Below are 23,101 nucleotides of genomic sequence, written 5' to 3' on the forward strand. Positions count from 1 at the left end.
ACCCAGCGCGGCGAAAACACTTCACAGCCCGCAGAATCGCTGCCCCCTCGACCGCTCAAGCGCCTGGGAGCGGGTCCGAGGTTGATACGCGACCCCTCACTGTCTCACCTCCGCCCCACCTACCTGGCTGTGCGCTCCCGCCCCCAGGCTCCGCGGCGCCGCTACTGGTCTGACGCCCAGCTCTCACGATCCTCACTCCATCCGCTCAGCCAATGGCCGCGGCACCAGTGCTCCATTCGCGCGAGTCACACGATGCCGGCAGCTGCGCAGACCAACCACAGCACCTGGAAGGCGGGGCGGGGGCCCTCGCAAGCCAATAACGGCGGGAGGAACCGCCTGAGCGGCTGAGCCTAGCGAAGCTCGGGAGGAGACGGCAGCAGGTACAGCGGAGCGCAGGTGAGTGGCCGGGGTGGAAGAGGGTACGGCCGCTGGCCGCGGATGGACGCCGGGATGGAGGGCGTGGCGGCGGGTACGGGTGGAAAAGGGTGAAATCCCTCAGTCAATGTCGGAACCGGGCACGGCCCTCAGCCGTCCGGGACAGTGGTCACAGCCCAGGGTGCCAGTGTACCAGAGTTGTACAAAAGGAGGGGGGCAAGATCAGTTTGTGTGCGCGGCGGGGCGTGCGGTTGGGAAGAGCGTCCGAGGAGGGTACTGAAGGATGAATGGGAGTTGGGCAGAGGACGTACCGGCAAGGGACGCTGTTTCGTGGGCAGAGAGGCCCAAGCGGAGGACGGTCAGAGGCCTTCTTGTAGGAATACCGAGGGTGGGGGCGAGAAGGTGAGAGAGGAGGAGAGCAGAGGCCTATGTCTTTATCAGTGGGGAGGCGCTCGCTGGAACTCTAAGGGTCTGGAGAAGGGGTGGTGAAGCCTGTCTGCTGTTTAGATGGATGCTGGCATCGTGTTCTGGAGGGAGGGTTTAAGAAAGGCACGCTTGGAGGCGCGATCTGGGCACGGCGAAGGGCAGGCACTGCTGACAGCACTCCGACAGCTAAACTTGAAGGTTACTAAGGGAATCCACAAATGACTACATTTCTTTTGTCTGAGCCTGTAGCAGGCCTCCGGTCAATCCAGTTGTGCAAGGGTGAAAAAAGGAAAAGAAAATCCACTCTTTATTTCCCTTCCCCTTTCCTCTTTAATTCCTATTTTTTGCTTCAGTTGTCAACAGTGTGTCCATTTCCCTCCCTTGAGTCTGGAGAGTAAACTCCTGAATGTTAATTAAAGCAGTTATCTCTAAATAGGGTAAGTGTGTGAAGACTTAACCCGGGCAGCAGAGATAGAGGTCTGGAACATTCTGTCCCAGACGGCTAAGTAGGTGGTGGCACCAGTTCACTGCGCGGTACAGGAGGTAGGGAGTGTGTGGGTAGGGTTGCAAGAGGCAGTGGCGGAACACGTTGGACATGTTGACGGTGACGTGCCTCTGAACTGTCTAAATTGGAGATGACCAGTAGATTTTTGGATAATCAGAACCTGGGGTTTAGGAGAGAGGCCTAGAGAGAGAGAGAGAGAGAGATTGTGGATATCAGCATATTCTCGCAACAGGAGCAGATTAGCTCACTCCAGATAATCTAGAATAGTTGGAAGGAGTAAAGAAAGCATCTCTGGGAAACTATTCAGCCTCAATTCTTGAGCCTTCCTTTCTCAAAAGCTGTACCACAGACTTAACTAAATCAGAAAGTGCTGTATCCTTTCTCATCTCCTGGTTGAGTCTTTGGAACTGATGTTTCCTCTATTCAAAACTATCCCCCCCAACCCCATCGCACCCGACTTTACTCTCTTTTAATCTAGTCACCTCCCCTCCATGCTCCAGGCTTGAGTTTAGATGCCTCTTTCTCTAGGATGCCTCTTTCCCTGGGCCTCTCTGTTCTATATTTCCAACCCTTTATTGTTCTTGTCACAGATTCTGTGACAATTTGGTTACTTCTTTGTATTCCTCACTAGATTTTATGTTTTGAAGTCAGGGGTGAGGGCAGCAGGGAGCACAGTGACTACACATAGTACCACCCATTAAATCAGAGTGAATACATATGAATCCCAAGAAAGGCGGGCATTTCAAAGTGAGAAGTATCAAATCTTCCAGACTGGCCAGATAAAATAAACTCAAAAACATGTTTGTTGGATCTGGAAGCTTGGAGACTTAGTGATTTTACTTAGAGTAAATTCAGTGCATTGATTAGAATAGGAAACAGATTGTAATTGCTAGAGAATGGATGGGAAATGTGAAAATCATTTTCACATATATGTGAAATATTCCAGCCTATGTGGAATGCTCTTTCAAGGGGCTTGGGTAAACTGTGGGAATTATTCCTCTCTTACTATAATATTTATGTGCTTTATTATTTCGGATCACAGTATAGCACAATGAATGTGAGCACAGGCTCCCCCACGTAGCTTTCTTGTAATTTGGGGAAGTTACTTAATCTTTCTAAACCTCAGTTTTTCATTTGTAAAATGGGGATAATAAAAGTGCCTACCTTGAAGGTGTGGTAAGGATTAAAGTCTTTAATATAGAGAAAGCATGTAACACTCTTAGAAGTTAGTGGCCTATAGAAAGTCCTTAATAATTGTTAGCTTCTTGTAGCTACCATGTGTCAGGTCCTATGTTAAGTACTTCACGTGCATTATTTCTTGGACTCATGAGAAGAACTATATTTATATTCCCTATTTTTTCAGCTTTTTTGAGGTACAGTTGACAAAACTGTAAGATATTTCAAGTGTATGTTGTGGTGATTTGATATACATGTATATCATGAAAAGATTCCCATCATCTAGTTACTATTGTTATTCTTTACATTCTGCAGATAATAAAACTGAGGCTTAGAGAAGTGACTTAACTTGCTCAAGGTCACACAGCTAGTAACTGGTGTTGGTTTAGCATCATTAGATTTGGTAACGACCTCATGAAAAATGAGGATTGGAACAACTTTTATTTTGTAATTTAGAATATTGAAGACATTTTGGTGTGGATGGGGACCTAGATTGCAAGCACAGTGGGCCCTTGAACAACTCGGGGATTGGGGCGCCAAACCCCTGGGCTGTTGAAAATCCACACATAACTTTTGGCTCCTCCAGAACTGAACTACTGATAGCCTACTGTTGACCGAAGCCTTACCGATAACATAAACAGCTGAGAAAAGAAAACGTTAAAAAATTAGGAAGAGAAAATACATTTACAGTACTGTGCTGTATTTATTGATACCGTAAGTTTATGTCTTTTTACAAGATGAATGGTCTGTCAGTACCTATATCAACATTGTCTTATATGATACAAAACACTGTGGATGTTATGAATATTACTAACACCAGACATCAAAAATGAAAAGATAATGTGAAAAAGAAATTCATATTTATTCACATGTATCAGGATTCATGCATTGATAATGAAGAAGCAGCAATATGATTGCTTTGTGGTCACCTCATGTAGTCGATACTATTGCTTTACAGTAGCTCAGCCTATACACTAATAAATGAATCATTATAAAGTTTTATAGCATAGTATTAGTCATATCCATAATACAGTATTGGAAACATTGTTACTTTTTTAAAAAAACACTTCACTGATAATAGGCTGGTTTGCAGTAACACATTAATTTTATATTAAATATCACTCACTTTATGCCTGTGTAAGAATAGTATTTACATATATTTTATGCATTCATGACATACCTTTTTCTTAATTTTTTTGATATTTCTAGGCTATGTGGTTTATCTGTGAATTTTTTCAAATTGTTGCAAGTCTCCCCAAATTTTTCCAATATATTTATTTAAAAAAATCTGAGTCTAAGGGGACCTGCACAGTTCAAACCTGTGTTATTGAAGGGTCAGCTGTAGTTGAGTGAGTTGTGTGTGTGAGAATTAACCAGTCAGAGGCTGTATGTTGATCTCTCCCTTGAGACAGAAGTTGGTTGGTCCAAAGAAAAAGAGAAAGGGAACAGTGGCTTGGGGGAGAGGTGATGGAGGTTAGGAAAACTTTTCTCAAGAAAGGAGGACTTGAGTATGTTGGGTATTTTGGGGGTTTTTTTTGTGGTACGCGGGCCTCTCACTGTTGTGGCCTCTCCCATTGCGGAGCACAGGCTCCGGACACGCAGGCTCAGCGGCCATGGCTCACGGGCCCAGCTGCTCTGCTGCATGTGGGATCCTCCCGGACCAGGGCGCGAACCCGTGTCCCCTGCATCGGCAGGCGGACTCTCAACCACTGCGCCACCAGGGAAGTCCTTGAGTATGTTTTTAAACTTGATGGGATGAACTCAGTGAAGAGGGAAAGATGAGAAAGAGTAAGTGATGGACAAGTTCTTGATGAGGTAGGATAAGAACACAAGACCAGACAGTCTTAGAGGAGAGGGTGAGTGAGCACAGGCTGTGGCACAATAGTCCCCATGCTGTAAGTCACTTGAGAATGAGTAGGACAGAGGAATAGGAATGCAAAGTGAATTCAGAGTCCTGAGGAAGCTGGCTAAGCTTCCCAGGATCCTCTATGATAAGAGGTCTATGGGGGAAGGGGGCATTAAATACTATTAAGAGTGTCCGAGGCTTAATATATTTGTTTTTAGAGTGGCCCATCATAATTCATAAATTAGGGACATCAGTAAACATTTTTAGGAAAGTGACATTCTTCATAAGTTTTTCTGTTTTTTGATTTGGTGACCTATTAAGCTTATTTATTAAATAAGTAAAACATGCTCATGAAAAAAATTAAAATTGTAAGAAGGTATAAAATGGAAAGTAAAATCTTTCTCCTCTTCATAATCCCCCCAACCGTGTATACATATGCATTTTCTGTACATTTTCTATGTTTGTGTGTGTGTCTGTCATATGTACATATGCACGAAACTGCATAAAGTATATAACCTTTTCACAAAAATATAAGTGGGGTTCTTGCTATACATTCTGCAACTTGCTGTTTCACAACACTGTATCTTAGACATCTTTCTATGTAGAACGTGTAGCTCTTCCTCCTTTTATGTGGCTGTGTGTCTTTGGAAGGACCTGATAGAATTTATTTAATTCATTTCTTGTTGATGGACTTAACATTTTGTTTTACCTTTTTCTCTTTCTTTTTGCTATTATTATTTTGCTATTTTTGCAATGCTTCTTTCAGTCTTAGTGTGCTCATCTTGGTACACTTGAGTGAGAAAATTGCTGGGTCAAAAGGTATATTCATTTTAAGTTGTAATAAATACTGTGAATTTTATAGACTAATCCTCCCATCAACAATGTACAATGGTGCCTATTTCCTCAAATTGTTACTGGGTACTGGGCATTATGAAACTTAAAGATTTTGTTTTAGGATGCATTTCCTATTTGAGTCAAATTGAACTGCTTATTTGCTTAGTAAGCATTTGTATTTATTTTTCTGTGAACCTTCCGTGAATGGTCTTTGTCATTTTTCTGTTGGGTTTTTAGGCTTTTTCTAAAGCACCCATTGTAGCCCTTTGTCATAATTTTTGGAAATATTTTTCCCAGTTTGTCATTTGATCTTTGACTTTATTTATGATTGTCTTTTTATTCACCATTATAAGTATTTAATTTTTATGAAGTCATGTTTGGCAGACTTTTTCTTTATAGATTCTTTTAGTTTTAAGTGACCCAACTATTGCTCATTGAAATTACAAGTTTTTCCTGGAGACCACACTGAAAAGTCTCTAAAGATGGCTTGAAATTTCTTATCCACTATTGTTCTTTAGATCCTGCTCTTGAAAGTTAACAGGTGACTTTGAAATCATACACCACAAATGGAGGTGATGATGACATCCTGTAGACTGGGGTTTTTAATCATGTTTAGGACCTGAGCGATTGGCACTCCTATAGTAATTTAAAAATTAATCAGAAGCATTTTAAAAACTGTTTTCTTAGAATTTCATTGTTTAGCTTGCTTATTTATATATTTATTTATTTACTTATTTTTGCAGAATTATAAGGCTGTCTGCAGAGATTTGAAAAATGGCAACAAATGAAAGTATCAGCATCTTTAGTTCAGCATCCTTGGCTGTGGAATATGTAGATTCACTTTTACCTGAGAATCCTCTGCAGGAACCATTTAAAAATGCTTGGAACTATATGTTGAATAATTATACAAAGTTCCAGATTGCAACATGGGGATCACTCATAGTTCATGAGATCCTTTATTTCTTGTTCTGTTTACCTGGATTCTTGTTTCAATTTATACCTTACATGAAAAAGTACAAAATTCAAAAGGTGAGTATGATGGACTTGCAGTGGAGTATTGTCATTAGTCTTGTTGAATATTTTTAAGGTAAATATAACTTTATAACTCAAAATAGACTAGATCAGCGCTGTCCAATAGACATACAATGAAGCCACATGTGTAATTTTCTAGTAGAATACATTAAAAAGTAAAAAGAAATAGGGAAAATAATGTTAGCAGTATATTTTATTTAATCCAATAAATCTCAACTGTTGCATTTCAGTAAGTAATCAAAATTTAAAAGTTTTAATGGGATATGTTATATTCTTATTCTTATAATAAGTCTTTGAAATCCAGTGTATATTTTACACTAATTTCAGCCCATCTCAGTTAAGACTAGCTGTATTTAAAATGTTCAATAGCCACATTTCTAGTTGCTACCATATTGGACAGCACAACCCTAGAGCATTTATTGTTAAGGTTTCAAGAATAATTTGTTAAATTGTACCTTAAGTAGATGTGATGTTTATCTAATTTGGGTTTATAAGTTTTAATTAAAAAAATTTTTTTTACTGAGATATAGTTGATATACAGTATATTAGTTTCAGATGTACAACATTGTGATTCAAAATTTTTATACATTATACTCCATTTAAAGTTATTATAAAATATTGACTATATTCTCTATGCTATACAATATATCCTTGTTACTTATCTATTGTATACATAGTAGCTTGTATTTCTTAATCCCCTACCTCTCACTCCTTCCCCCTTTCCTCTCCCTGCTGGTAACCACTAATTTGTTCTCTATATCTGTGAGTCTGTTCTGTTATATTTGTTCATTTATTTTGGGGTTTTTTCCCCACATGTAAGTGATAACATACATATTTGTCTTTCTCTGACTTATTTCACTTTGCATAATACCTTCCAGGTCCATCCATGTTGTTGCATATGGCAAAATTTCATTCTTTTTTATGGCCGAGTAGTATTCCATTGTGTATATATGCCACATCTTCTTCATCCATTCATCTGTTAATGGACACTTAGGTTGCTTCCATATCTTGGCCATTGTAAAGAATGGTGCTATGAACGTTGTGGGTGTTTTCAGATTAGTGTTTTTATTTTTTTCAGATATATACCCAGGAGTGGAATTGCTGGATCATATGGTAGTTCTATTTTTAGTTTTTTGAGGAACCTCCATACTGTTTTCCACAGTGGCTGTACCAATTTAGATTTCACCAACTGTGTACTAAGTTTCCCTTTTCTTCACAACCTCGCCAGCATTTGTTATTTGTAGTCTTTTTGATTATAGCCATTCTGACAGGTGTGAGGTGAAATCTCATTGTGGGTTTTTTTGTTTGTTTGTTTTGTTTTTTTGCGGTACACAGGCCTCTCACTGTTGTGGCCTCTCCCGTTGCGGAGCACAGGCTCCGGACACGCAGGCTCAGCAGCCATGGCTCACGGGCCCAGCCGCTCCACGGCATGTGGGATCTTCCCGGACTGGGGCACGAACCCGTGTCCCCTGCATCGGCAGGCAGACTCTCAACCACTGCGCCACCAGGGAAGCCCTCATTGTGGTTTTGATTTACATTTCCTTGATGATTAGTGGTGTTGAGCATCTTTTCATGTGCCTTTTGGCCATCTGTATGTCTTCTTTGGAAAAATGTCTGTTCAGTTCTTATGCCCATTTTTTAATCAGTTTTTTTTTTGATGTTGAATTGTATGAGCTGTTTGTATATTTTGGATATTAACCCCTAATCAGTCATATCATGTGCAAATATTTTCTCCCATTCAGCAGATTGTCTGTTTTGTCAAAGGTTTCCTTTGCTGTCCAGAAAAGCTTTTAAGTTTAATGAGGTCCCATTTGTTTATTTTTGCTTTTGTTTCCTTTGCTTTAGGAGGCAGATCCAAACAAATATTGTTACGATTTATGTCAGAGTATTCTGCCTATGTTTTCTTCTAGGAGGTTTATGGTGGTTACATACAAATTTTAAAATTATTTGTCCTAGTTCTGTGAAAAATGCCACTGGTGTTTTGATAGGGATTGCATTGAATCTGTAGATTGCCTTGGGTAGTGTGGTCATTTTAACAATATTGATTCTTCCAGTCCGTGAACACAGTATATCTTTACATCTATTTATGTCGTTTTCAGTGTCTTTGATCCGTGTCTCACAGTTTTCTGTTCTTTGTATTAATTTTGTATCCAGCAACTTTACCAAATTCATTGATGAGCTCCAGTGGTTTTCTGGTGGCATCTTTAGAATTTTCTGTGTATAGTGTAGTATCATGTCATCTGCAAACAGTAGCAGTTTTACTTCGTCCTTTCCAATTTGGATTCCTTTTCTTTCTTTTTCTTGTCTGATTGCTGTGGCTAGGACTTCCAATACTATGTTGAATAAAGTGGCAAAAGTGGTCATCCTTGTCTTGTTCCTATCTTAGAGGAAATGTTTTCAGCTTTTCACCATTGAGTATGTTGTTAGCTGTGGGCTTATCATCTGTGGCCTGTATTATGTTGAGATATGTTCCTTCTGTACCCACTTTATGGAGAGGTTTTATCATACATAAATTTTAATTTTAAAATTAGCTGCAAGGGAAGGTTATGGGAATTCATGAGTATTATTTTGCACTTCACTCCAGCCCTTGATATCTCAACTCTTAAATGTATGTTAATATGCTGAGACTTTGATCAAGACTGTTAAGGTTTTGTTTTTACCCTAAATATATCATGGTAATTCTGCAGCATTCATGTCATCCCCCCCAAAATGATGATGTTCCTAGCTTCTAGGTATTCACTTCAGTGTACTAAATGTTTCTTGAGAGCTTGCTATGCATGACAAAGTGTTGAGATATACGCAGTGCCTCTTCTCAGTTTTAAACATAGGGAAAATAGTGAACTCTAGTAATGTGTAGACTAATGAGTTTGACACAGTTCCCAGGAAGGAATCTGCACCACCCTGTTAGAAAAAGAAATGATTTGTTGACACTTGGTAAACCCACGATAGTTTCTAATGCTTACTGTTAACTTTTTCAACAAGTCATGCCAAACTCAAACTCAAGGGCACACAGTCTTGGTGGAAAGCAGGCATCTTGGGAGTGTTCACCTAAGGAGACTGGTTTGTACTCATTGAGTCCATGGCAGGTGGCAGTCAGTGCACACATCCTCTCCGACCAGTCTCTTCTCTTTGTAGCCTCTCCCAGTGAGTCTCACTTTAAGCAAGTACTAACATTGATTCTCTCTGGGGATAGTGCAGAGGGTCAGCTGCCTGTGGACTCCAAGCCAAAGGAGGGAAGAACAAAGGGTAAAGGGAGAAGGAATTAAAAGGGCTGTGGCCTAAAGGAGAGTATCCTGTTACCGTAAATAAAGGGCACAACATTTCCAGAATACTTCTTATAAAAAGGCCTACTTTGAAAGGCAGAATTGAGTTTGGATGTCTAAGTTCTCATGCATGTTTGGAATTCTGGCTGCCACGGGTCACCCATTGGTTTATTTATGGGGCTGATTTGTTGTATGGCTGTCCAGGCCAAAGTATCCCTGTCTGTCTTCTGCCCTCTACAGTTGACTCACTGGTCAGAGGTGGTAATTTTTTCAGAGAGAGAAAGGCCTGTTTCATTCAAGGTTTTATGAAGACTTTAGAATAAAATGTGGCAAAAGAAAGGACGAAGTAATCTAGTTTACAACTAGTTACTGATAAACAGAGATCGAAAGCCTTCAAGTCTGTACTTAGCATGTCTTCCTTGACTTTCACAACCATTAAGGTCCCTGCTTTGAGATTTTTTGATACTAAAATTAGTTGTGAAGATAATCAGTACAAGTTTTCACAATATAAGGGGGTTTAAAAACAAGCCAAAAAATCAGTGTACACAGGTTTACACATTTTAAAGGCAGATACCCTGAAACAGTGAGGGTACAAGGAAAAAGTTGCTGGTGGAGCTAACACTGAAAACTCTGCTTTGAAACAGAATAGACAGCTAATGCACATGCTTGCTACTGGGGAGAATATTCACAGGAATGAGAGAATAATGAAGTAGACCTTGCAGGATTTTTTTAAGTCTTACGTCTTGATAATTCTCTAGGGATTTTCCTCAAGGATTTATACACTAAAAACATTCTGTCTGAAGTCTGTGGGCCTGGTAAACAGTAAAACATGTGATTTTTTAGTTACAGTTGATTCATTTTTGTGTTAATTTCTGCAGCTACATCAGTATTAGAGTCTAGCCAGGATATCACAAGTCAGTTAAACATAGTTCTAGGGGAAAAAGAGTGCCTTTGCCGGCCCAAGCCAGAATCTTCCGTTTATTTTGTCCCCAATCACAGACTGGAAGTTTGGAGGAGCGGGGTCAGATCATGCTCAGAGTAGAAATAGACAATTATAAATTATCTCGCCTAATTTCCTCATTTTATTGTTGAGCAGACTGAGATGTGAGCTTCACAGAGCCCCAGAGGTTAGAGCCAGCTCTCCAGACTGATTACCAGTTGAATGCTGTTTCTTTTTTGTCAGGGAAGGTAACTCTCCCAAAGAATTTCAAGAACAACACTGCAACCCTAGACTTTAGTTAGTCCAAGTTCCACTAATAACTGCGTGTGTGATCCTGGGCAGGGAGGTTGACCTCTGGGCCTCTGCTGAGGTCAGTGGTTTCATCCTTGGGATATTACGGTTCAGTTAAAACACTTGCATTGGTAAGTTTCTGAATTTTTAGGTAAGGACATTTAAAACAAAGCAGTAACTATTTATTATCACCATCTTTTTGTAAAACCAAAAGCACTTTTTAACTAATTACACCCCTTTAAATTGAATAAATTTTATACTTTTATATATGGCTTGTTAAGCAAGTCGATAATCCTGATGAGGTTTTGTGAACGTTTCACTACAGTAATCTCACTTCCTCATTTTGACTTTAATCTGTGAACTTCATCTGTGGGCAGTAGCTCTCCGTTCTTTGGGAACCACTGGACACATTTGTTTTCTAAGTTCTTCCAGCTCAGAGAGTTTCTAATTCTGTCAATGTATAAGAACAAAAATGCACTTATTTCTGGGAATGAAAACCGCTGAATGGCTGGCAGTGTTGATGTACCTGTGTAATAAGGCTTCCAATGCTATGTGTGCAGCTGCCTCAGCAATTGGGAGAACCCAACTGTGATCTTAGCGTAACACATTTCTTCCTCTGGCATTCCTGATAAAAGAAGTAAATGATCTGTGAGCAGCAAAGACAAGAGTTATTCGTTCTGTAGTGCTCCTTTGGTTTGTAGAGATCATTGGGACCATTATGCCTGGGTTTGTCTATTGACAATCTCTTCACCTATTTAAAGTAGTGATAATATCGATAGTTGTCAAGGTTTTAGAAGTGCGTGTGTGTGTGTGTGTGTGTGTGTGTTGTGGTTCCTGGACCTTAGTTACTGTAACACAGCAATTATAATATAGAATTCACATAACATAGGATTAATTAAATAACATAAACTTAAGTCCCCATATAAACGTTAGAGAAAAAGCTAGGAATTTACTTCTAGTTTTCAGGTGAAACTCCTGATAGCAGGGGCTAATACTAAATATTTTGATTTTTTTCTCCATAGGATAAACCAGAAACGTGGGAAAATCAATGGAAATGTTTTAAAGTACTTCTCTTTAATCACTTTTGTATCCAGCTTCCTTTGATTTGTGGAACCTATTATTTTACAGAGTATTTCAATATTCCTTATGATTGGGAAACAATGCCAAGATGGTATGTAGATGAAGATTTGCTTTTTATACTCAGTCATGGTTTATCATTCAATTAAAATATCCTTAATGTTATTTTCTTTCTTCATTGGGTCAGTGTTTGTTTCTTCTAAACTTTGGAAATAAATAAAATGTAGAAAAGTAAACCATAACAGAAACTTAAAATGTCCCCATTTTTATATGTTTCTATATTTTAGTGTAATATTTTTATTGGAAGGTGAGTTTCTTGCATCAGAAGTTTCCATAGCATCCATTATATGATTGTGTACGGATACACACGCTTATGCCAAGAAAAAATATATTGCATTTTAAGTCTAAAATGAAAGAAAAAATGAGAGAATAGTTTGTGAAGTTTATAAAAATTATGTCCATACAGACAGAAACATATATTATCTGAGCATAAATATTTGTGTTCAAATACTATTTGTATTCAACTGTCTGTTCTGACTTAACCTGAATACAGATGTACAGTATATAGATATGTGCTTTTCCTATTACTGTATATTCAACATATAAAAGAATTTCTGTGTATGTGTTCATATGTATATAAAATATATTTTGCCCATTGCACTTATATGCTTCTCTTTGTCAGGAAAAAAACGATGATTTTACTCTTATTAATCTTAATTCAAGTCCTTTATCAATGTTACTCTTTTCCTAGAAATTTTGAGTTTTGTTTCTTAACTCTGACTTTATACCTGTGACTTTTTTTTAAGCGAATTAGAATTGGTATGGTGGTCAGCTTCTTTAACCCTTCTTCAGGTGGTATCATATAGGTAGCTTGCATCTATATGTATTGTTTTGAGAATTTGTTGATCAATAAAACCAGTTAGGTCAAGCTGGTACTTGCTTTTATGCAGTGTCTCCAGCAGTGATCCCAGGTAAAAGTCTAGATTGTTTAAGTAAAAGTTATTTAATCCTCATTACAGTATTTTCATCTTAAAGGTACATGCTTTTGGCAAGATGCCTTGGCTGTGCAGTGATTGAGGATACCTGGCACTATTTCCTGCATAGGCTCTTACACCACAAAAGAATATATAAGCATATTCATAAAATTCATCATGAGTTTCAGGTATGTTAGAACTATATTTAATCCATTTTTTTCTATTAGAGGCAAAAATGTCATTTAAAAAAAAGTCTCCTGGACTTTAAAAAAAATTGTCAGTGATGTTTTTATTTCTTTTTCCTTTGGCATGATTGTTAAGAATATAATACACACACACCTAAACACAAAGGGAGTTCTACAGATTTTCTTTAATATCTTAATTTCATGGTAAATTGAGACCTGAAAGAAAAATGTTACGTGAAATTGTTCATTTTTGTCTTTGGGTCCAGAGCACTATCCTCACACAGTTGGGTCCCTGGCAGTTTGATAGAGGCCTCTAGTGCTGTTAAGGTCATTTAAGTGGGAACCCAAAACAACAAACCTTGAATCGTTAAATTCCTAAAACAATTTCCAAGTTAGTTTTAACACATTTCCACATAATTGCTAACTCCTTCCCACAAAACAGTGATTTTTATCAGAACTGCTTTGATGTTAGCTTTGTTGAATTTGTTATTTTGGTATGTTCTGCATTGATCCTAATTACATGATATGATAAACCAAACATCCCTTTCTTGGCAGAACAAATTCAGGTGCATAAACCAAAATTAGAATTCAAGTCAATTGTTTAATGCCTTTATCTCACACCATCAAAGACAGCTATTAAAATAGATTGTTTTAAGGACATCCCTAGACCTTTTAATGTTTGGTAAGAACAAAAAAAAATTTTATTGAGAATTACTGTTAATGTTTATATATGTATGGCTAGATATATAGTTGATCCTCAGTATCCATGGGTTCTGAATTCATGAATTCAACCAACCGAGGATTGAAAATATTTGGGAAAAAAATTCCAGAAAGTTCCGAAAGGCAAAACTTGAATTTGCCTCGAGTGGACAACTATTTACATAACGTTTAAATTGTATTTACAACAATTACACAGCATTTACATTGTATTAGATATTACAAATAATCTATAGATGATTTAAAGTATATGGGAGGATGTTCATAGGTTATATGCAAATACTGCTCCATTTTATATAAGGGACTTGAGCATCCTTGGAGTTTGGTATCCATGGGGGTCCTGGAACCAATCCCCCTGGGATACCTAGGGATGACTGTACTATCATAACATATAGAAGAGATATAATTTTATAAAACGATATACATAAATAAATTAGAATATATATATTAGGGTTCTCCAAAGAAACAAAATCAATAGGAGACATACACACACACATACACACACACACAGATTTATTTTAAGGAACTGGTTCATGCACTTGTGGGGGCTGGTGAATCAAATCTGTAGGGCAGCTCACAGGTTGGAAACGCAGGTGAGAGTTGATGTTGCAGGCCTGGATCTCAATTCCTTAGGGCAGCAGGCTGGAAACCAGGCAGGGTTTCTGTATTGTAGTCTTGAGAATTCCATCTTTCTTGGGAAGCATCAGTCTTTGCTTTTAAGGCCTTCATCTGATTGGATGAAGCTCACCTGGGTTATGGAGGGTCCTCTTCTTTACTCATGGTCTACTGACTTAACTGTTAATCACATCTAAAAAAGACCTTCACACCAGCATCTAGACTGGTGTTTGACCAAGCAGCTGGGCACCGTGGCCTAGATAAGTTGACACATAAAATTAACCATCACTGAATTCTTACTTATTTTAGGCTCCATTTGGAATGGAAGCTGAATATGCACATCCTCTGGAAACCTTAATTCTTGGAACTGGATTTTTCATTGGAATCATGCTTTTATGTGATCATGTTATTCTTCTTTGGGCCTGGGTAACCATTCGCTTGATAGAAACTGTTGATGTCCATAGGTAAGCTATGGTTTCTATTCAGGTAAAAGTATCATAAAATATCCTTTTTTCATGGTCATAGATTATCTTTATTTCTCTTTTTTTTTAATTGAAATGTAACTGACATGTAACATTGTGTTTTAGGTGTGCAACATAATGGTTTGATATATGTATATATTGCAAAATGCTCACCACACTGTTCATCTCTACACAGAGTTACAAATTCGAGAACTCTTAAGATCTACTCTCTTAGCAACTTTCAGATTCACAGGATTGTTGATTTCAGCCTCCATGCTGTACATTACATGTCCAAGACTTATTCATCTTATAACTGGAAGTTCATACCTTTTGACCACCTTCACCCATTTCATGCACCGTAATCATTGTCATAGGTTATCTTTTTTCCTAAGTAGAGTAATAGGAGAAGTTAACCTTGTTAATGTTACTATTTTTAATAAACAGGAGAACATAATTGGATAAAAGTTCAAATAATAATTTTTGGGTTTTTTTACATTCCTATCTATGGCTGTTCTCATTTTTATGGTGAGAGTATATTCATGTATCATTTGAGAAAATGAAATAAAATTCTGATAAGTGCTGCAGAACTGCCCTCCAAAAGGGCCCCTCTCTACACGCCCAGCAGGAACCTGTAAGAATGCTTTCCCTGCACCCAACACCCTTTGCAAACTGAACATTACAGTCTTGTTAATCTTGGTCAGTAGGAGGGCAGAGAGCCTTCAGGGTTATGCACTGCATTCCCCAGGGGCTGGTGAGGCTGCATGGCTGTCTTTGTTCTGGGTTTTTTCTTTTTTATTCCCAGTCTCCCGATTCATCCCACCACCACCACCTCACCCCGCCGGCTTAGCGTCTACGTTTGTTCTCTACATCTGTGTCTCTATTTCTGCCTTGCAAACCTGGTTCATCTGTACCATTTTTCTAGATTCCACATACATGCGTTAATATACGATGTTTGTTTTTCTCTTTCTGACTTACTTCACTCTATGACAGTCTCTAAGTCCATCCACGTATCTGCAAAGGATCCAATTTCATTCCTTTTTATGGCTGAGTAATATTTCATTGTATATATGTACCACATCTTCTTTATCCATTCCTCTGTCGATGAACATTTAGGTTGTTTCCATGACCTGGCTATTGTAAACAGTGCTGCACTGAACATTGGGGTGCATGTGTCTTTTTGGATTATGGTTTTCTCTGGGTATATGCCCAGTAGTGGGATTGCTGGGTCATATGGTAATTCTATTTTTAGTTTCTTACGGAACCTCCATACTGTTCTCCTTAGTGGCTATATCAGTTTACATTCCCACCAACAGTGCAAGAGGGTTACCTTTTTTCCACACCCTCTCCAGCATTTGTTGTTTGTAGATTTTCTGATGATGCCCATTCTAACTGGTGTGAGGTGATACCTCATTGTAGTTTTGATTTGCATTTCTCTAATAATTAATGATGTTGAGCAGCTTTTCATGTGCTTCTTGGCCATCTGTATGTCTTCTTTGGAGAAATGTCTATTTAGGTCTTCTGCCCATTTTTGGATTGGGTTGTTTGTTTTTTTAATAGTGAGCTGCATGAGCTGTTTATATATTTTGGAGATTAATCCTTTGTCTGTTGATTTGTTTGCAAATATTTTCTCCCATTCTGAGGGTTGTCTTTTCATCTTGTTTATAGTTTCCTTGGCTGTGCAAAAGCTTTTAAGTTTCATTAGGCCCCATTTGTTTATTTTTTTAAATTTTCCATTACTCTAGGAGGTGGATCAAAGAAGATTGTGCTGTGATTTATGTCAAAGAGTGTTCTTCCTATGTTTTCCTCTAAGAGTTTTATAGTGTCCTGTCTTAACATTAGGTCTTTAATCCATATTGAGTTTATTTTTGTGTATTGTTGTTGGGGAGTGTTCTAATTTCATTCTTTTACATGTAGCTGTCCAGTTTTCCCAGCACCACTTACTGAAGAGACTGTCTTTTCTCCATTGTATATCCTTGCCTCCTTTGTCATAGATTAGTTGAACATAGGTGTGTGGGTTTATCTCTGGGCTTTCTATCCTGTTCCATTAACCTATATCTCTGTTTTTGTGCCAGTACCATACTGTCTTGATTACTGTAGCTTTGTAGTATGGACTGAAGTCAGGGAGTCTGATTCCTCCAGCTCCGTTTATTTCCCTCAAGACTGCTTTGGCTATTTGGGGTCTTTTGTGTCTCCATACAAATTTTAAGATTTTTTGTTCTACTTCCTTAAAAAATGCCATTGGTAATTTGATAGGGATTGCTTTGAATCTGTAGATTGCTTTGAGTAGTATAGTCATTTTAACAATATTGATTCTTCCAATCCAAGAACATGGTGTATCTCTCCATCTGTTTGTGTCATCATTGATTTCTTTCATCAGTGTCTTATAGTTGTCTGAGTACAGGTCTTTTACCTCCTTAGGTAGGTTTATTCCTAGGTATTTTATCCTTTTTGGTGCAATGGTGAATGGGAGATTGTTTCCTTAATTTCTCTTTCTGATCTTTCATTGTTAGTGTATAGGAATGTAAGATTTCTGTGCATTAATTTTGTATCCTGGGACTTTACCAAATTCATTTGTTAGCTCTAGTAGTTTTCTGGTGGCATCTTTAGGATTATCTGTGTATAGTATCATGTCATCTGCAAACAGTGACAGTTTTACTTCTATTTTGCAATTTGTATTCCTTTTATTTCTTTTTCTTCTCTGATTGCCATAGCTAGGACTTCCAAAGTTATGTTGAATAATAGTGGTGAGAGTGGACATCCTTGTGTTGTTCCTGATCTTAGAGGAAATGCTTTCAGTTTTTCACCATTGAGAATGGTGTTTGCTGTGGGTTTGTCATATATGGCCTTTATTATGTTGAGGTAGGTTCCCTCTGTGCCCACTTTGAGAGTTTTTATCATAAATGGGTGTTGAATTTTGTCAAAAGCTTTTTCTGCATCTCTTGAGATGATCATATGGTATTTATTCTTCAATTTGTTAATATGGTGTATCACATTGATTGATTTGTGTATATTGAAGAATCCTTGCATCCCTGGGCTAAATCCTTTTAGCCCAGGATAAAAGGATTTTATCCTTTGATCTGTCCATTGGTGTAAATGAGGTGTTAAAGTCCCCCACTATTATTGCGTTACTGTCGATTTCCTCTATTATAGCTGTTAGTATTTGCCTTATGTATTGAGGTGCTTCTATGTGGGATGCTTATATATTTATAATTGTTATATCTTCTTCTTGGATTGATCCCTTGATATTGTGTAGTGTCCTTCCTTGTCTCTCATAACATTCTTTATTTTAAAGTCTACTTTATCTGATATGAGTATTGCTACTCCAGCTTTCTTATGATTTCCATTTGCATGGAATATCTTTTTCTGTCCCCTCACTTTCAGTCTGTATGTGTCCCTAGGTCTGAAGTGGATGTCTTGTAGACAGCATATATACGGGTTTTGTTTTTGTATCCATTCAGGGAGCCTGTGTCTTTTGGTTGGAGCTTTTAATCCATTCACATTTAAGGTAATTCTTGATATTTATGTTCCTATTACCATTTTCTTAATTGTTTGGGCATTGTTTTTGTAGGTCCTTTTCTTCTCTTGTGTTTCCCACTTAGAGAAGTTCCTTTAGTGTTTCCTGTAGAGCTGGTTTGGTGGTGCTGAATTCTCTTAGCTTTTGCTTATCTGTAAAGCTTTTGATTTCTCTGTTGAATCTGAACGAGATCCTTGCCAGGTAGAGTAACCTTGGATGTAGGTTCTTCCCCTTCATCATTTTAACTATATCATGCCACTCCCTTCTGGCTTGTAGAGTTTCTGCAGAGAAATCAGCTGTTAACCTTATGGGGTGACCTTGTATGTTATTTGTCGTTTTTCCCTTGTTGCTTTTTTTTTTTTTTTTTAATGTTGAGTCTTCTTTTAATTAATTTATTTTTATTTTTGGCTGTGTTGGGTCTATGTTTCGGTGCGAGGGCTTTCTCTAGTTATGGCAAGCGGGGGCCACTCTTCATCGCAGTGCACGGGCCTCTCACTGTCGTGGCCTCTCTTGTGGCGCGCAGGCTCAGTAGTTGTGGCTCATGGGCCTAGTTGCTCCGCAGCATGTGGGATCTTCCCAGACCAGGGCTCGAACCCATGCCCCCTGCATTAGCAGGCAGATAATCAACCACTGCGCCACCAGGGAAGCCCTCCCTTGTTGCCTTTTTTTTTTTTTTCGGTACACGGGCCTCTCACTGCTGTGGCCTCTCCCGTTGTGGAGCACAGGCTCCGGACGCACAGGCTCAGCGGCCATGGCTCACGGGCCCAGCCACTCCACGGCATGTGGGATCTTCCCGGACTGGGTCACGAACCCATGTCCCCTGCATCGGCAGGCGGACTCTCAACCACTGCGCCACCAGGGAAGCCCCCTTCTTGCTTTTAATAATTTTTCTTTGTCTTTAATTTTTGTCAATTTGATTACTATGTGTCTTGGCATGTTTCTCCTTGGGTTTATCCTGCCTGGGGCTCTCTGCGCTTCCTGGACTTGGGTGGCTCTTTCCTTTCCCATGTTAGGGAAGTTTTCGACTGTAATCTCTTCAGATATCTTCTTGGGTCCTTTCTCTCTTCTCCTTCTGGGACCCCTATAATTCAAATGTTGGTGCATTTAAGGTTGTCCCAGAGGTCTCTTAGGCTGTCTTCATTTCTTTCTGGTCTTTATTCTGTTTCGTGGCAGTGAATTCCACCATTCTACCTTCCAGATCACTTATCCATTCTTCTGCCTCAGTTATTCTGCTGTTTATTCCTTCTAGTGTATTTTTCATTTCAGTTATTGTATTATTCATCTCTGTTTGTTTGTTCTTTTATTCTTCTAGGTCTTTGTTAAACATTTCTTGTCTCTTCTTGATCTTTGCCTCCATTCTTTTTCCGAGGTCCTGGATCATCTTCACTATCATTATTCTTAATTCTTTTTCTGGAAGGTTGCCTATCTCCACTTCATTTATTTGTTTTTCTGGGGTTTTATCTTGTTCCCTTCATCTGGTACATAGTCCTCTGCCTTTTCATTTTGTCTGTCTTTCTGTGAATGTGGTTTTCATCCCACAGGCTGCAGGATTGTAGTTCTTCTTGCTTCTGCTGTCTGCCCTCTGGTGGATGAGGCTGTCTAAGAGGCTTGTGCAAGCTTCCTGATGGGAGCGACTGGTGGTGGGTAGAGGTGGGTGTTGCTCTGTGGGCAGAGCTCACTAAAACTTTAATCCATTTGTCCGTTGAAGGGTGGGGCCGAGTTCCCTGCCTGTTGGTTGTTTGGCCTGAGGCAGCACTGGAGCCTAGAGGCTCTTTGGTGGGGCTAATGGCAGACTCTGGGAGGGCTCACACCAAGGAGTGCTTCCCAGAACTTCTGCTGCCAATGTCATTGTCCCCACAGTGAGCCACAGCCACCCTCCGCCTCTGCAGGAGACCCTCTAACACTAGCAGGTACATCTAGTTCAGTCTCCTATGGGGTCAGTGCTCCTTCCCCTGGGTCCTGATGCACACACTACTTTGTGTGTGTCTTCCACGAGTCGAGTCTCTGTTTCCCACAGTCCAATCGAAGTCCCACAGTCAAATCTTGCTAGCCTTCAAAGTCTGAATCTGGGACTTCCTCCTCCCATTGCTGGACCCCCAGGTTGGGAAGCCTGATGTGGGGCTCAGAACCTTCACTCCAGTGGCTGGACTTCTGTGGTATAAGTGTTCTCTGGTTTGTGAGTCACCCATCCAGCGGTTATGGGTTTTGATTTTATTGTGATTGTGCCCCTCCTACCATCTCATTACAGCTTCTCCTTTGTCTTTGGATGTGGGGTATCTTGTTTGGTGAGTTCCAGTGTCTTCCTGTCGATGATTGTTCAGCAGTTAGTTGTGATTCCAGTGCTCTCACAAGAGGGAGTGAGAGCATGTCTTTCTGCTCAACCTGTCTTTGTGCTTGTTGACCAACAGTAATTTTTTCTTTGAATTACCATTTTATATCATTTGCCAGTTTTTCTGTTAAGGCTATACGTTTTATAACCTATTGGTTCATGTGTAAGCTTTGTTTGTTACCTATGTTGTAAATATTTTCTCTCCATCTGTCATTTGAATTTTAACTCTTGATGGTTCTTTTGCAGTTGTGAAGTTTTAAATTTTTATGTAGTAAAATCTGTCAGTTTTTTTTTTTTTACATCTTTATTGGAGTATAATTGCTTTACAATGGTGTGCTAGTTTCTGCTTTATAACAAAGTGAATCAGTTATACATATACGTATGTTCCCATATCTCCTCCCTCTTGCGTTTTGGATTTCATGCCTTGCAGAGTCTTCCTGAAACATTGTTCAAATGAAAATATTCTTGTTGTTTTCTTAAAAATTTGGTTAAATACTGTAATTCAGGAGCAGCAATTACTTTCTCCTTCTGTAATGAACCTAAACCTAACTCTTACTTGAAAAAAATATTGAAACATCCACCGAATGGATTCACCGAATAAAACATTTGTGTACTCCACTGCCCAGCACTGATGAAAACTGCTTGTGATATGTTCATATTTCACATGCTTCCTTTCTGTTGATTGGAAGGCATTTTTTGGTAAATTATTTCTATTAAATGCCTTTTCAAATTCCTAATATCCTAATTTTTCATCATTTAAAAATGATTATATATTTATTGCATTTTTATTTGGGAATTTTCATCTGTGAAAGCAGAATATGAAATTCTAGGAATTGTTTCTGAGTCACTAAAGTAGCAAAATTAATGCTTCTAGTCTTAGGCAGAAAAGTGGTAGATGGTGTTTCCTTCAGTCTTTCCTTCCATCGCTCTTTTCTCCTTCCTTCCCCCTTCATACTCCTTAAGGACGGGAAGGATTGGGGTGATTCAGACTGGTATAATTGTAGATATCAGATTTTAGACTTGTAGTTAGAAATAAAGGTGGGTACTCTAAAAGAAGTTGCAAAACAGTAATCCTCAGGTTTAACCTTTGTAATGCTTGGTACTAATTTTATATAACTTTAACTAAAAAAAATATGTAGTATTATGGGTGTTACAAACTATGGTGAGAAAGTCCTCTAAAACAGAAAAAAAAAAAGTCATGAAAATCTATGTCTAAAGATTCATTACTATAACCCCTCTTTCATCCCCTGATGTGTAATATTAATGTCTATTAATTGTTGAAGGTGTTTTTAAATTTCTTAAAGTGGTTTCTAGAATATGCACCATTTGCTGTGAGTTTTTGTCTTTTGTAAACATGTCAGAAATAAGTGACTTAGGTAAAGTGGAATGTTATTTGAATAGTTAACAAGCATATTACTATCAATGAAAATGTTGATTAAGGTGTATTTACTTTCTTAATACTCCTTATCATTTTTATTTCAGTGGTTATGACATTCCTCTCAACCCTTTAAATCTCATTCCTTTCTATGCTGGTTCTCGGCATCACGATTTCCACCACATGAACTTCATTGGAAACTATGCTTCGACATTTACATGGTGGGATAGACTTTTTGGAACAGACTCTCAATTTATTGCCTACATTGAGAAAACGAAGAAGGTTGAGAAAAAGACTGAATAAGCATCTCACATAAACCTTCCTGCAGATACACATTTCCTGAATTGACGCTAGTAGCTAACATTGCTTCTGGGGAGTGGAAATAAACATGTGTCTTGGTTGCTAAGTGATAAAAAGAACATTAACAACTTTTAATTATCTTCCTAGTGGGGACTTTTATATGTTTAAGTACAGTTTCCCTGAGGAACCTTTAAAGGCCATGTTGCTAACTTTACAAAAAGGATTTAAGTAATGGAAGGAATATTAATGTATGTCTTTTTCCCAAGTTGTACCATAGGCCTGAAGCTGAAATTGGTCTTCAAACCTTTTAAATATATAGTGACCATTTCAAGAACTCTTAGTAGTACTGAACTTTAAATACTATTTTGGAATTTGCTTAAAGATCAGATGCCATGGGTTGAACCACACCAATCTGTATAGTGTGAGTGAGTGCTAACTCTGAAATAGCCAGCACCGGGAATTTCTGCTCGTATCTGGAGCTGACCAGTTTGGGGTGATTCTCTTTCTGAGAAGTCCTTTTTGACTGTAATGTACTACTCTTATCTATAAATTAAGGCATTTCTGAAAGACTATTTTAGTCTAAAGGTTTTCAGGTTACTTGAATTTTTTAAACATTGAGCTTTATTTCTGCTATTTACCCTTTCTTTTTTGTATATCAAGTTTTCATTATACTTAAAGCTGTATCTTGAAACTTTGTGTACTGACTTGCTGTATTTGCACTTGGAGCTATTGAAATAAATGTGATTTTGTTTGATTATTTGGTTTCCAATTTTGAACATCATTTGTCACCTTTTATTCTTATCAGGAAATGTATAGAAATCACTAAATTATTAAATTTTGTCATAAAAGGAATAGTTTTTATCTTT

General features: G+C 38.5%; 1 protein-coding gene across 2 annotated transcripts; it reads left to right on the forward strand.

The window, feature by feature from the left end:
- Positions 1–248: 248 nt before the first annotated feature.
- MSMO1 (methylsterol monooxygenase 1) lies at positions 249–22,992 on the forward strand. Of its 2 annotated transcripts, XM_067736571.1 has the most exons (6): positions 249–396; positions 5,906–6,191; positions 11,711–11,859; positions 12,801–12,927; positions 14,566–14,720; positions 22,043–22,992. In XM_067736571.1, the coding sequence occupies exons 2-6, from the start codon at positions 5,937–5,939 to the stop codon at positions 22,236–22,238; spliced, it is 882 nt and encodes a 293-aa protein (XP_067592672.1). In that variant the 5' UTR covers positions 249–396; positions 5,906–5,936; the 3' UTR covers positions 22,239–22,992. The 2 variants fall into 2 exon arrangements, with proteins under 2 accessions (XP_067592672.1, XP_067592673.1); XM_067736572.1 differs by lacking the exon at positions 5,906–6,191 and having other exon boundaries at positions 272–396.
- The last annotated feature ends 109 nt before the right edge of the window (positions 22,993–23,101 follow it).

Source organism: Pseudorca crassidens, chromosome 4 (genome assembly GCF_039906515.1).
Source record: "Pseudorca crassidens isolate mPseCra1 chromosome 4, mPseCra1.hap1, whole genome shotgun sequence".
NCBI lineage: Eukaryota > Metazoa > Chordata > Mammalia > Artiodactyla > Delphinidae > Pseudorca > Pseudorca crassidens.